General features: G+C 46.9%; 1 protein-coding gene and 1 long non-coding RNA gene across 5 annotated transcripts in view; one reads left to right on the forward strand and one right to left on the reverse strand.

The window, feature by feature from the left end:
• Window positions 1-3,270: 3,270 nt before the first annotated feature.
• The window catches only part of LOC112241650 (ADP-ribosylation factor-binding protein GGA2-like), a 35,310-nt gene continuing 24,221 nt past the window's right edge, over window positions 3,271-14,359 (reverse strand). Inside the window, exons 7-18 of one of the 4 annotated variants that reach the window (XM_042315962.1) lie at window positions 14,237-14,317; window positions 13,168-13,305; window positions 12,935-13,016; window positions 9,185-9,307; window positions 7,831-8,079; window positions 7,568-7,629; window positions 6,486-6,637; window positions 6,246-6,403; window positions 5,709-5,878; window positions 4,865-4,975; window positions 4,454-4,479; window positions 3,271-3,970 (exon numbers count right to left, since the gene is read on the reverse strand). In XM_042315962.1, coding sequence (XP_042171896.1) covers window positions 3,943-3,970; window positions 4,454-4,479; window positions 4,865-4,975; window positions 5,709-5,878; window positions 6,246-6,403; window positions 6,486-6,637; window positions 7,568-7,629; window positions 7,831-8,079; window positions 9,185-9,307; window positions 12,935-13,016; window positions 13,168-13,305; window positions 14,237-14,317 — 1,380 coding nt within the window. In that variant the 3' untranslated portion in view covers window positions 3,271-3,942. Of the gene's footprint in view, window positions 3,971-4,224; window positions 4,401-4,453; window positions 4,480-4,864; window positions 4,976-5,708; window positions 5,879-6,245; window positions 6,404-6,485; window positions 6,638-7,567; window positions 7,630-7,830; window positions 8,080-9,184; window positions 9,308-12,934; window positions 13,017-13,167; window positions 13,306-14,236; window positions 14,318-14,359 lie in introns of those variants that run through there. The other 3 variants (XM_042315963.1, XM_042315960.1, XM_042315961.1) reach the window with 3 other exon arrangements.
• On the forward strand, window positions 8,375-8,684 carry LOC121845176. The gene is made up of 2 exons (XR_006082412.1): window positions 8,375-8,484; window positions 8,550-8,684. It is a non-coding gene; the product is annotated as an uncharacterized LOC121845176 (long non-coding RNA).

Raw genomic sequence — 14,359 nt, forward strand, 5'->3', positions numbered from 1 at the left:
GTCTAATGTAGTGCACTACTGAGGGAATAGGGTGCCATTCTGGTCAACAGTAGTGCACTACAGAGGGAATAGGGTGCCATTCTGGTCTAATGTAGTGCACTACAGAGGGAATAGGGAGCCATTCTGGTCAACAGTAGTGCACTACAGAGGGAATAGGGAACCCTCTGGTCAACAGTAGTGCACTACAGAGGGAATAGGGTGCCATTCTGGTCTAATGTAGTGCACTACAGAGGGAATATGGAGCTATTCTGGTCAACAGTAGTGCACTACAGAGGGAATAGCGAACCCTCTGGTCAACAGTAGTGCACTACAGAGGGAATAGGGTGCCATTCTGGTCAACAGTAGTGCACTACAGAGGGAATAGGGAACCCTCTGGTCAACAGTAGTGCACTACAGAGGGAATAGGGTGCCATTCTGGTCTAATGTAGTGCACTACAGAGAGTAGGGTGTAATTTGGGACGCCGACGGGGTCTTCCACCACCTCTGTTGTTTTGTAAATCTGTATTTGGCACTTTATCAGACGGACCCACCCTGCTGCATATCTGCATTAAATATTTAACAATAAATATGTCTGCTAAATGTAGATAGAATAACTGACTGTGATCTTCCTGGGGGGGGGGGGTGTACCAATATTAAGTGTACACTCATACACTTGTTCACTACTTCCCACCAATCTCAATGCATTGTACTGGTGGAGGCATGTCATTTCTTTTCAAATCAGTGAAGGGGAAATGAACAAAGCGCCACACGTCGGGGAGGAAGGAGAGACCATTGGCAAATCCAGTCAGGGATGAATTGATTGGATGAAAAAGCTCTGTGGGCAGAGCTTTGTGACAGGCCAGTGTGCGAGGTTTACTACAGGGAGAGTCAAATAATAGTAGGATGGAGGGCATTACACATGGTTGCCAGTTTGAATCCCAGTTGTGACTTTTGTTTTACAACATTAACTAAACAACTTTTTAATCTACTGACTTTCTAAATGAGTCATTGACTGGTGCTTTCCCCCCTGCTAGTGCAGTGGACTAGGCACTGGGATAGGGACCAGAAGGTTACAGGTTCTAATCTTGTGGACTAGGCACTGGGATAGGGACCAGGTTACAGGTTCTAATCTTGTGGACTAGGAACTGGGATAGGGACCAGAAGGTTACAGGTTCTAATCTTGTGGACTAGGCACTGGGATAGGGACCAGAAGGTTACAGGTTCTAATCTTGTGGACTAGGCACTGGGATAGGGACCAGAAGGTTACAGGTTCTAATCTTGTGGACTAGGCACTGGGATAGGGACCAGAAGGTTACAGGTTCTAATCTTGTGGACTAGGCACTGGGATAGGGACCAGGTTACAGGTTCTAATCTTGTGGACTAGGAACTGGGATAGGGACCAGAAGGTTACAGGTTCTAATCTTGTGGACTAGGCACTGGGATAGGGACCAGAAGGTTACAGGTTCTAATCTTGTGGACTAGGCACTGGGATAGGGACCAGGTTACAGGTTCTAATCTTGTGGACTAGGCACTGGGATAGGGACCAGAAGGTTACAGGTTCTAATCTTGTTGACTAGGAACTGGGATAGGGACCAGAAGGTTACAGGTTCTAATCTTGTGGACTAGGCACTGGGATAGGGACCAGAAGGTTGCAGGTTCTAATCTTGTGGACTAGGAACTGGGATAGGGACCAGGTTACAGGTTCTAATCTTGTGGACTAGGAACTGGGATAGGGACCAGAAGGTTACAGGTTCTAATCTTGTGGACTAGGAACTGGGATAGGGACCAGAAGGTTACAGGTTCTAATCTTGTAGGGACTAGGCACTGGGATAGGGACCAGAAGGTTACAGGTTCTAATCTTGTGGACTAGGAACTGGGATAGGGACCAGTTTACAGGTTCTAATCTTGTGGACTAGGGACTGGGATAGGGACCAGAAGGTTGCAGGTTCTAATCTTGTGGACTAGGCACTGGGATAGGGACCAGAAGGTTGCAGGTTCTAATCTTATGGACTAGGAACTGGGATAGGGACCAGAAGGTTACAGGTTCTAATCTTGTGGACTAGGAACTGGGATAGGGACCAGAAGGTTGCAGGTTCTAATCTTGTGGACTAGGAACTGGGATAGGGACCAGAAGGTTGCAGGTTCTAATCTTGTGGACTAGGCACTGGGATAGGGACCAGAAGGTTACAGGTTCTAATCTTGTGGACTAGGAACTGGGATAGGGACCAGAAGGTTACAGGTTCTAATCTTGTGGACTATGAACTGGGATAGGGACCAGAAGGTTACAGGTTCTAATCTTGTGGACTAGGAACTGGGATAGGGACCAGAAGGTTACAGGTTCTAATCTTGTGGACTAGGAACTGGGATAGGGACCAGAAGGTTACAGGTTCTAATCTTGTGGACTAGGAACTGGGATAGGGATCAGAAGGTTGCAGGTTCTAATCTTGTGGACTATGAACTGGGATAGGGATCAGAAGGTTACAGGTTCTAATTGTGTGGACTAGGAACTGGGATAGGGACCAGAAGGTTACAGGTTCTAATCTTGTGGACTAGGAACTGGGATAGGGACCAGAAGGTTACAGGTTCTAATCCTGTGGACTAGGAACTGGGATAGGGACCAGGTTACAGGTTCTAATCGTGTGGACTAGGAACTGGGATAGGGACCAGAAGGTTACAGGTTCTAATCTTGTTGACTAGGAACTGGGATAGGGACCAGAAGGTTACAGGTTCTAATCTTGTGGACTAGGCACTGGGATAGGGACCAGAAGGTTGCAGGTTCTAATCTTATGGACTAGGAACTGGGATAGGGACCAGGTTACAGGTTCTAATCTTGTGGACTAGGAACTGGGATAGGGACCAGAAGGTTACAGGTTCTAATCTTGTGGACTAGGAACTGGGATAGGGACCAGAAGGTTACAGGTTCTAATCTTGTAGACTAGGCACTGGGATAGGGACCAGAAGGTTACAGGTTCTAATCTTGTGGACTAGGAACTGGGATAGGGACCAGTTTACAGGTTCTAATCTTGTGGACTAGGGACTGGGATAGGGACCAGAAGGTTGCAGGTTCTAATCTTGTGGACTAGGCACTGGGATAGGGACCAGAAGGTTGCAGGTTCTAATCTTATGGACTAGGAACTGGGATAGGGACCAGAAGGTTACAGGTTCTAATCTTGTGGACTAGGAACTGGGATAGGGACCAGGTTACAGGTTCTAATCTTGTGGACTAGGCACTGGGATAGGGACCAGAAGGTTACAGGTTCTAATCCTGAATGACCACAGAAGACTTCCAGATAAGAACAGCATTCTTTGTTTTATTGATCACAGATTTCAGAGTGTCGTATCTGAGGCATCAATCAATCAGACGATGAACAAAAACACAACAAGCAGCTCACACAGGAGCCAGGTGAACAACAGGTCAGTAGCAGAGGCACCTGGGTCACCTGGTCTAGTTTGGTATAAAATGGTGGAGAAACACAACCCAGGTGGGTCATTTGGCACCGAGTTGACAAAGCCGGGTCAATCAGACAAACACAAGAACACACAAATGGACACACCCACACCTAACACTAGACTGGTCTCCCAGAGCCTACTTCAAATACTAAATAAATATCAGTTTTTAAGAACCTCCAAGGATGACCGCATATCAAAAGTAAATACACACGCATCACATGACCAACTACATGACATCATGGCGGTCAAGGCAGCAATCGCAGAGGGTTCCACATTATGCTGCAGAACCTTTATCAGGTACCACAATATTTCTCTGTCAGGTTCTAGAATGTCTCTCTCTCTCAGGTTCTAGAATGTCTCTCTCTCAGGTTCTAGAATGTCTCTCTCTCTCAGGTTCTAGAATTCCATGCAGGGTTCTCTCAGATCAGAGGCCCATCCAGGAGACCCAGTCAGGGAAGTCCTCCACCTCTCCCATCTCACTGAGGCTCTGCTCTCCATCACCGTGGACCAGGGTCAGCTTGTAGCGCAGACGTACCTTACGCTGGAGGGAGATAACACACAAACCATCACCATTCCATCAAACACACTGACGCTGGCGGGAGATAACACACAAACCATCACCATTCTATCAAACACACCTTACGCTGGAGAGAGATAACACACAAACCATCACCATTCTATCAAACACACCTTACGCTGGAGAGAGATAACACACAAACCATCACCATTCTATCAAACACACCTTACGCTGGGAGGGAGATAACACACAAACCATCACCATTCCATCAAACACACCTGACGCTGGAGGGAGATAACACACAAACCATCACCATTCTATCAAACACACCTCACGCTGGAGAGAGATAACACACAAACCATCACCATTCCATCAAACACACCTTACGCTGGAGGAGATAACATACGCTGGAGGGAGATAACACACAAACCATCACCATTCTAATCAAACACACCTTACGCTGGAGGGAGATAACACACAAACCATCACCATTCTAATCAAACACACCTGACGCTGGAGGGAGATAACAGACGCTGGGAGGGAGATAACACACAAACCATCACCATTCCATCAAACACACCTTACGCTGGGAGGGAGATAACACACAAACCATCACCATTCTAATCAAACACACCTTACGCTGGAGGGAGATAACACACAAACCATCACCATTCCATCAAAGGCACATTGTCAACAAGCCACGGCACTTGACATTAACAGTTAATAAACTCTTGAGATAGCATCCGCAGCTTTTACCCTCAATACGAACGTCAGGGAGACTGCCTTTAAAAGCCACATTGTTGACAATGAAGTTCACTTGTTGATGATGAGCCTTATGAATGAATGCCGGCCAAGTCACAGGTCTGACGGTAACAAAACAATGTGTTTCCAGTGTGTCAGGTTGAGCAGTAGACTCACCCTGTGTGGGTTGGAGAGGAGCAGTATCTGTGAGAGGGCAGCAGGGGGCAGCAGAGGGTTGTAGGAGGGAAGGTCATTCCCTGAAGACGGCTGGAGCTTCACTGTCATGGTCTGGAGGACAGACAGGGAGATCAGTCGGCTAGCCAGTGAGCCAGCCAGTCATTCAGTCAGCCAGTCATTCATTCAGTCATCAAATCAAATTTATTTATATAGCCCTTCATACATCAGCTGATATCTCAAAGTGCTGTACAGAAACCCATCCTAAAACCCCAAACAGCAAGCAATGCAGGTGTAGAAGCACGGTGGCTAGGAAAAACTCCCTAGAAAGGCCAAAACCTAGGAAGAAACCTAGAGAGGAACCAGGCTATGTGGGGTGGCCAGTCCTCTTCTGGCTGTGCCGGGTGGAGATTATAACAGAACATGGCCAAGATGTTCAAATGTTCATAAATGACCAGCATGGTCCAATAATAATAAGGCAGAACAGTTGAAACTGGAGCAGCAGCACGGCCAGGTGGACTGGGGACAGCAAGGAGTCATCAGTCAACCAGACAGTCATTCAGTAAGATCAATGACTCAATCAATGAATCAATCAGTCCATCAAATCAATCAGTCCAGGGTTCCCACACCTTCTTAATTAAACATCAAATTCAAGGACTTTTCAAGGACTTTCCAGGCCCAATTCCCTCAAATTCAAGGACCCGTGGGAACCCTGACAGTCATTCAATCAGTCAACCAGTCATTGATGGAAACAAAGGATTCATTAGACAAGGAGAGAGATTCTTTAAAGTTAGAAAATGTAGGGGTTTAAAAATGTCTTGTCCATATTTGGGCGTTTGTCTGTTACCTTGGGAACGGCAGCCTGAAACAGGATGTCTTTAACAGGAAGTGCGGAGGTGTTCACCGTGGAGACGATAACCACAGCAACGTTAGGGTGTCCCGGGGGCGGGTCTTTGGCAAAATGGAGGGAAACATGGACGCCATTCTGGTCGTACACTGTGATTGGCTCCAATCGACCTATCGGAGACATTCAGGAAATGAACACCTCAGACGTGCCAACAGAGAACAGATGACTTGAAATAGAAAAGACCAGAGGTATCCATTAACATGAATGGCTACAGACAACTGTAGTGACAACACTAACTCCTAGTGTGCATCCAAAATGGCTCCTTATATAGTGCACCCATAGGGCTCTGGTCAAGAGAACTGCACTATAAAGGAATTAGGATGCAATTTGGGACACACCCCTATTCTGTGTATTACTCAGTTTAAAAGATCTTAAGAAAAGGACAAAAACTTGGGATGTTCCCTTTTATCAGTTAGCCCTGGTTAAAAACAGTGCACTCTATAGGGAATAGGGTGCCATTTTAGGACAAAACCTTACTTGGTTTAATGGATTCCAGCGGGACGTGGATCTCTGCTAAGGATTCTGGGAGATTGAAACTCTCTGATTTCACTGGAGATCCTGACTCTGTCATTGGCTGATTCTGTGAGTTTGATGGTGATCCTGACATCACAATTGGACGATTCTGAAGGCACGCCCTGACAGGAAGAAGAAGAGATTGAATCGTCACGGTAACTATGTCTCTCGCTCTCTTTCTCAATCCATCCATCCATCCCTCACCAGTCTGTTCCATTTGACGAGCCACTGCCACAACCCCGGGCCACCAGTGGGTGGTCTCTCCCTCCACACCCCCACGTGGTCAGGGAATGGTCTCTCCCTGTGTTCTCCTCTCCTCCTCTCATCTGAAATAAAGGGGGGTGGAGAATAGGCATCTGTGTTGAAGAGGAACAAATCCGTGTAAATATGATCTGGTGTTGTTGTGAACCCCTTGGGCCCTGGTCAAAAGTAGTGCACTATGTAGGGAATAGGGTTCCATTCTGGTCAAAAGTAGTGCACTATATAGGGAATAGGGTGCCATTCTGGTCAAAAGTAGTGCACTATATAGGGAATAGGGTGCCATTCTGGTCAAAAGTAGTGCACTATGTAGGGAATAGGGTGACATTCTGGTCAAAAGTAGTGCACTGTGTAGGGAATAGTGAGCCATTCTGGTCAAAAGTAGTGCACTATGTAGGGAATAGGGTGCCATTCTGGTCAAAAGTAGTGCACTATGTAGGGAATAGTGAGCCATTCTAGTCAAAAGTAGTGCACTATATAGGGAATAGTGAGCCATTCTAGTCAAAAGTAGTGCACTATATAGCGAATAGTGAGCCATTCTAGTCAAAAGTAGTGCACTATGTAGGGAATAGTGAGCCATTCTGGTCAAAAGTAGTGCACTATGTAGGGAATAGGGTGCCATTCTGGTCAAAAGTAGTGCACTATGTAGGGAATAGTGAGCCATTCTAGTCAAAAGTAGTGCACTATATAGCGAATAGGGAGCCATTCTAGTCAAAAGTAGTGCACTATATAGCGAATAGTGAGCCATTCTAGTCAAAAGTAGTGCACTATATAGCGAATAGTGAGCCATTCTAGTCAAAAGTAGTGCACTATGTAGGGAATAGTGAGCCATTCTAGTCAAAAGTAGTGCACTATATAGCGAATAGGGAGCCATTCTGGTCAAAAGTAGTGCACTATATAGCGAATAGGGAGCCATTCTGGTCAAAAGTAGTGCACTATGTAGGGAATAGGGAGCCATTCTGGTCAAAAATAGTGCACTATGTAGGGAATAGGGAGCCATTTAGGGTGCATCCAGAGGTAACTGGTACCTGGAGTAGTTCATGGTAGTACGTGCTGCTCTGGCTTTGAGACGATGCTGGTTTATCCAGCCCTGAATAAAGAACACACGTATCCCTGTTAACATTAGACACAGAACCTCATCACGAACACACGTCAACACAAACACCACTACAGTCCAGATACAGGAAGTGAATACTGTTTCACAACACATCTGGATCATGATGACATCACAGCAGAAACATCCACATCAAAAGGAGGGGGGACGTTCTAAAGAAACAGAACCTGTACGAACCTGTCACGTCCAGATCGATTAGAGATAGGGGAGTACTGTTGAGCCGTTGACGGGAGAGAGGAGAGGAGGGAGGAGGGGTGCCAAGCCGAGGCTGGGGGGTAGAGGAGGAGGACAGGAAGGAGGAGATGTGGTGGGGAGGTGAGACGGAGGAAGACATGTCTTTAGAAGGTGGTCTATGTGTCTGTGGAGAGTCCAGGGCTGACAGGTCTATTAGATGGTAACTCTTTATCTCTCTGGGGCTGCTGGGACCTGGGGATGGAGACTATATGAAAATACAACCACTGAGATTCACACTGAAACAACACATCCTCTATGATGTCACACTAGAACACTAGAACACACAGGTAGGTTCTCTGTCCTAGGGCTAGAGACATCACTAGAACAGAACACAGAACACTAGAACACACAGGTAGGTACTCTGTCCTAGGGATAGAGACAACACTAGAACAGAACACAGAACACTAGAACACACAGGTAGGTACTCTGTCCTAGGGCTAGAGACATCACTAGAACAGAACACAGAACACTAGAACACACAGGTAGGTACTCTGTCCTAGGGATAGAGACAACACTAGAACAGAACACTAGAACACACAGGTAGGTACTCTGTCCTAGGGATAGAGACAACACTAGAACAGAACACAGAACACACAGGTAGGTACTATGTCGTAGGGATAGAGACAACACTAGAACAAAACACAGAACACTAGAACACACAGGTAGGTTCTCTGTCCTAGGGATAGAGACAACACTAGAACAGAACACAGAACACACAGGTAGGTTCTCTGTCCTAGGGATAGAGACAACACTAGAACAGAACACAGAACACACAGGTAGGTTCTCTGTCCTAGGGATAGAGACAACACTAGAACAGAACACAGAACACACAGGTAGGTTCTCTGTCCTAGGGATAGAGACAACACTAGAACAGAACACAGAACACTAGAACACACAGGTAGGTTCTCTGTCCTAGGGATAGAGACAACACTAGAACAGAACACAGAACACACAGGTAGGTTCTCTGTCCTAGGGATAGAGACAACACTAGAACAGAACACAGAACACACAGGTAGGTTCTCTGTCCTAGGGATAGAGACAACACTAGAACAGAACACAGAACACTAGAACACACAGGTAGGTTCTCTGTCCTAGGGATAGAGACAACACTCCACTGACATGACAACACAGAGACATTCAGACTGAAACACCACTACAACACACACAAGGTTCTCTGCCAAATTGAAAACCTTGGAGGGGGGAGGAACAAACACAAGACAACACACCCTGTTAGTAGACCTTGAAAGACAAAAACCACAATGTATGAGTGGTGTAGAGAGGAGCTAGACAGATGTACCGTTGTTTATGGAGCGCTCTCCACCACCTCCTCCTCTCATCCTGTTGCTCTCTCTCCCCCCCATCATGTCTTTATACATGTTGACCACCAGGGTCAGCTCATCATTGGCCCTCAGGATCTGAGCTGGAATGGAAGGAACACAACATGGAAGACAAGAATGAACAGAACATAAACTACAATAAATAGGGCAGCAGGTAGTCTAGCTAGCAGTTAGAGCATTGGGTCAGTAACCTAGCTATCAGTTAGAGCATTGGGTCAGTAACCTAGCTAGCAGTTAGAGCATTGGGTCAGTAACCAGCAGGTAGCCTAGCTAGCAGTTAGAGCATTGGGTCAGTAGCCTAGCTAGCAGTTAGAGCATTGGGTCAGTAACCAGCAGGTAGCCTAGCTATCAGTTAGAGCATTGGGTCAGTAGCCTAGCTAGCAGTTCCCCCAGCAGCATTGGGTCATTGGGTAACCAGCAGGTAGCCTAGCTATCAGTTAGAGCATTGGGTCAGTAGCCTAGCTAGCAGTTAGAGCATTGGGTCAGTAACCAGCAGGTAGCCTAGCTAGCAGTTAGAGCATTGGGTCAGTAGCCTAGCTAGCAGTTAGAGCATTGGGTCAGTAACCAGCAGGTAGCCTAGCTAGCAGTCAGAGCATTGGGTCAGTAGCCTAGCTAGCAGTTAGGGCATTGGGTCAGTAACCAGCAGGTAGCCTAGCTATCAGTTAGAGCATTGGGTCAGTAACCAGCAGGTAGCCTAGCTATCAGTTAGAGCATTGGGTCAGTAGCCTAGCTAGCAGTTAGAGCATTGGGTCAGTAGCCTAGCTAGCAGTTAGAGCATTGGGTCAGTAGCCTAGCTAGCAGTTAGAGCATTGGTTCAGTAACCAGCAGGTAGCCTAGCTATCAGTTAGAGCATTGGGTCAGTAACCAGCAGGTAGCCTAGCTAGCAGTTAGAGCATTGGGTCAGTAACCAGCAGGTAGCCTAGCTAGCAGTTAGAGCATTGGGTCAGTAGCCTAGCTAGCAGTTAGAGCATTGGGTCAGTAACCAGCTGGTAGCCTAGCTAGCAGTTAGAGCATTGGGTCAGTAACCAGCAGGTAACCTAGCTAGCAGTTAGAGCATTGGGTCAGTAACCAGCAGGTAGCCTAGCTAGCAGTTAGAGCATTGGGTCAGTAGCCTAGCTAGCAGGTAGAGCATTGGGTCAGAAACCAGCAGGTAGCCTAGCTATCAGTTAGAGCATTGGGTCAGTAACCTAGCTATCAGTTAGAGCATTGGGTCAGTAACCTAGCTAGCAGTTAGAGCATTGGGTCAGAAACCAGCAGGTAGCCTAGCTAGCAGTTAGAGCATTGGGTCAGTAGCCTAGCTAGCAGTTAGAGCATTGGGTCAGTAACCAGCAGGTAGCCTAGCTAGCAGTTAGAGCATTGGGTCAGTAGCCTAGCTAGCAGTTAGAGCATTGGGTCAGTAACCTAGCTAGCAGTTAGAGCATTGGGTCAGTTAACAGTTAGAGCATTGGGTCAGTAGCCTAGCTAGCAGTTAGAGCATTGGGTCAGTAGCCTAGCTAGCAGTTAGAGCATTGGGTCAGTAACCAGCAGGTAGCCTAGCTAGCAGTTAGAGCGTTGGGTCAGTAGCCTAGCTAGCAGTTAGAGCATTGGGTCAGTAACTGAAAGGTTGCTGGTTCGAATACCCAAATCGAAAAGGTGACAATTCTATCAATGTGCCCTTGAACAAGGCACTTAACCACAATTTGCTCCAGGGGTGTAGTACTACTATGGCTGACCCTATAAAACAACACATTTCACTGCACCTATCCGGCCTATACAACATTTCACTTTTATTATGAAAAAGATCTGAGTTAGAATCGAGGGAACAGATTAGACTCATTAATAGTTCATGATGGATCTGGGAAACTGCTTCTAACATAAATGACAAGAACAAAATAGTAAATATATAGGAGGTACATGACCTGACGTGAAGAGAAGTTACTGACCTAGAACATATTAAATCTCCACCCGCTACAGCCAGAAGACTGGCCTCCCCCCCAGAGCCTGGTTCCTCTCGACCTGGTACAGCCAGAAGACTGGCCACCCCCCAGAGCCTGGTTCCTCTCTACCTGGTACAGCCAGAAGACTGGCCACCCCCAGAGCCTGGTTCCTCTCTACCTGGTACAGCCAGAAGACTGGCCACCCCCAGAGCCTGGTTCCTCTCTACCTGGTACAGCCAGAAGACTGGCCACCCCCAGAGCCTGGTTCCTCTCTACCTGGTACAGCCAGAAGACTGGCCACCCCAGAGCCTGGTTCCTCTCTACCTGGTACAGCCAGAAGACTGGCCACCCCCAGAGCCTGGTTCCTCTCTACCTGGTACAGCCAGAAGACTGGCCACCCCCAGAGCCTGGTTCCTCTCTACCTGGTACAGCCAGAAGACTGGCCACCCCCAGAGCCTGGTTCCTCTCTACCTAGTACAGCCAGAAGACTGGCCACCCCCAGAGCCTGGTTCCTCTCTACCTGGTACAGCCAGAAGACTGGCCACCCCCAGAGCCTGGTTCCTCTCTACCTGGTACAGCCAGAAGACTGGCCACCCCCAGAGCCTGGTTCCTCTCTACCTGGTACAGCCAGAAGACTGGCCACCCCCAGAGCCTGGTTCCTCTCTACATGGTACAGCCAGAAGACTGGCCACCCCCAGAGCCTGGTTCCTCTCTACCTGGTACAGCCAGAAGACTGGCCACCCCCAGAGCCTGGTTCCTCTCTACCTGCTACAGCCAGAAGACTGGCCACCCCCAGAGCCTGGTTCCTCTCTACCTGCTACAGCCAGAAGACTGGCCACCCCCAGAGCCTGGTTCCTCTCTACCCGCTACAGCCAGAAGACTGGGCCACCCCCAGAGCCTGGTTCCTCTCTACCCGCTACAGCCAGAAGACTGGCCACCCCCCAGAGCCTGGTTCCTCTCTACCTGATACAGCCAGAAGACTGGCCACCCCCCAGAGCCTGGTTCCTCTCTAGGTTTCTTCCTAGGTTCTTGCCTTTCTAGGGAGTTTTTCCAGGCTATAGCATTGCTTACTCTGTGTGACAACTGCTGATGTAAACATGTCTTTATAAAATATCTCTGACCAATTGATTGATAAGACAGAATGCTCCGGCACTCAGAATACTAATGGTGATTATTGATTATTACTGAGGAATCATATTTGCCAATATGACACGTTCAGTTGTGTGAATAGATCCCAGATGATATGGATACATAGAGACTAAATGATCAACGTAGATCTGGATACATAGAGACTAAATGATCAACGTAGATCTGGATACATAGAGACTAAATGATCAACGTAGATCTGGATACATAGAGACTAAATTACCAACGTAGATCTGGATACATAAACAATCTGGATACATAGAGACTAAATGACCAACATAGATCTGGATACATAGAGACTAAATGACCAACGTAGATCTGGATACATAGACAATCTGGATACATAGAGACTAAATGACCAACGTAGATCTGGATACATAGAGACTAAATGACCAAAGTAGATCTGGATACATAGAGACTAAATGACCAAAGTAGATCTGGATACATAGAGACTAAATGACCAAAGTAGATCTGGATACATAGACACTAAATGAACAATGTAGATCTGGATACATAGACACTAAATGATCAACGTAGATATGGATACATAGACACTAAATGATCAACGTAGATACGGATACATAGACACTAAATGATCAACGTAGATACGGATACATAGACACTAAATTATAAATGTAGATAAATTACCTAAAGCTTCGTCATCGTCGACGGTGTCACTGGCCAATCGGAAAAGGTTGGGTCTGAGCCTATCACAGCTCTCGTAGAGGGCCTACAGGAAGGACAGGATACACAGTCATGTGTTAGTACCGTCTGTGTACAGCACACACGGTATCTGTTTAGTGTACACACACACACACACACACACACACAACACACATGGTATCTGTTTAGTAGACACACAGAGAGAAACAGCCCCATACCTTCAGGTGGTCAGTGTGGTGTGTGGAGGGCCCAGTGAGACTGTGTTGCTGTAGTAACTCTCTCAGCTGTCTGGTTCTGCTAGCGACCTCCTCCAGGGTAGAGACACGTCTAGATACAAGCTCTGCTTTCTGCTGCTCCTACAGACAAGAATACAGCAGTCAACCATCACACACACACACACCAACAGGTACACACACACACACACACACACACACACACACACACACACACACACACACACACACACACACACACACACACACACACACACACACACACACACACACACACACACACACACACACACACACACCAACATTGTTACGGATACAAGTATCCTGTGTGTGTTTCTTTTCTCTCCTTCTCCCCTCACAGGTGAACATCATCACTCCCCAATCAGACAACAATCAATCATCAATCAGAAGACACACCTCCTGTTTCCTACCCTATCACAGTTCCTTTCCCATGGTTTAAAAACCCCATCAGTTGTTTGCTCTAGAGCTCAATCTCTCTGTAAATGCCATGTCTGTAGGTTTCTGTGTTTCACTCTCGCTTTGTGTCTTAACCTCTCTTTTGTTTGAGCACCTCCAAATCACTTTGTCATCTCCTGTGAGTATTGTTTTTGGTTATGGTGTTTGTTTGTTGCTGGTGTGAAAAGGGGGAACCAAGACAAGTTGCCCATGGGCATACACTACCCGTAGGTAGACTTTGTTAAAAACACTAGTTAGAACTGGGCGGACCACCCACTGTATTTTTGGTTAGTTAGTTAGCTGTTAAATTAGGCTAGTCTAGCTTAGGGGTGTTTTGGAGGCTTATTGTTTCTTTCCTTGGGTCCAGCTCAGCCCCTTTTCCTGCTCCCCCCATTACCGTGTGTTTTACAATAAACCCTGAGTTTGACGGTATAATTTCAGTGGTCGTGGTTATTTCGTTCACACTTTTACTTTGTCACAATAATAATTTGCATGAGTTATGTTACGGGTCTCATTACCATCCCCCTAGACTGTCCGGCCAAAAGGGATTCGTAACAAACATGCACACACCAACATGCACACACACACGTGGTCTCACTTCTTTGATGGTGTTCTTGATCAGTCTGTTGGCTGTCTGCAGATCTTCAGGACTACTGCTCTTCAGGAGTGTGGCTAACAACTGTAAACACACACACATTAAGAGACATAGGACAAGAAGATC

Source organism: Oncorhynchus tshawytscha, unplaced genomic scaffold (genome assembly GCF_018296145.1).
Source record: "Oncorhynchus tshawytscha isolate Ot180627B unplaced genomic scaffold, Otsh_v2.0 Un_scaffold_8217_pilon_pilon, whole genome shotgun sequence".
Classification (NCBI taxonomy): Eukaryota; Metazoa; Chordata; class Actinopteri; order Salmoniformes; family Salmonidae; genus Oncorhynchus; species Oncorhynchus tshawytscha.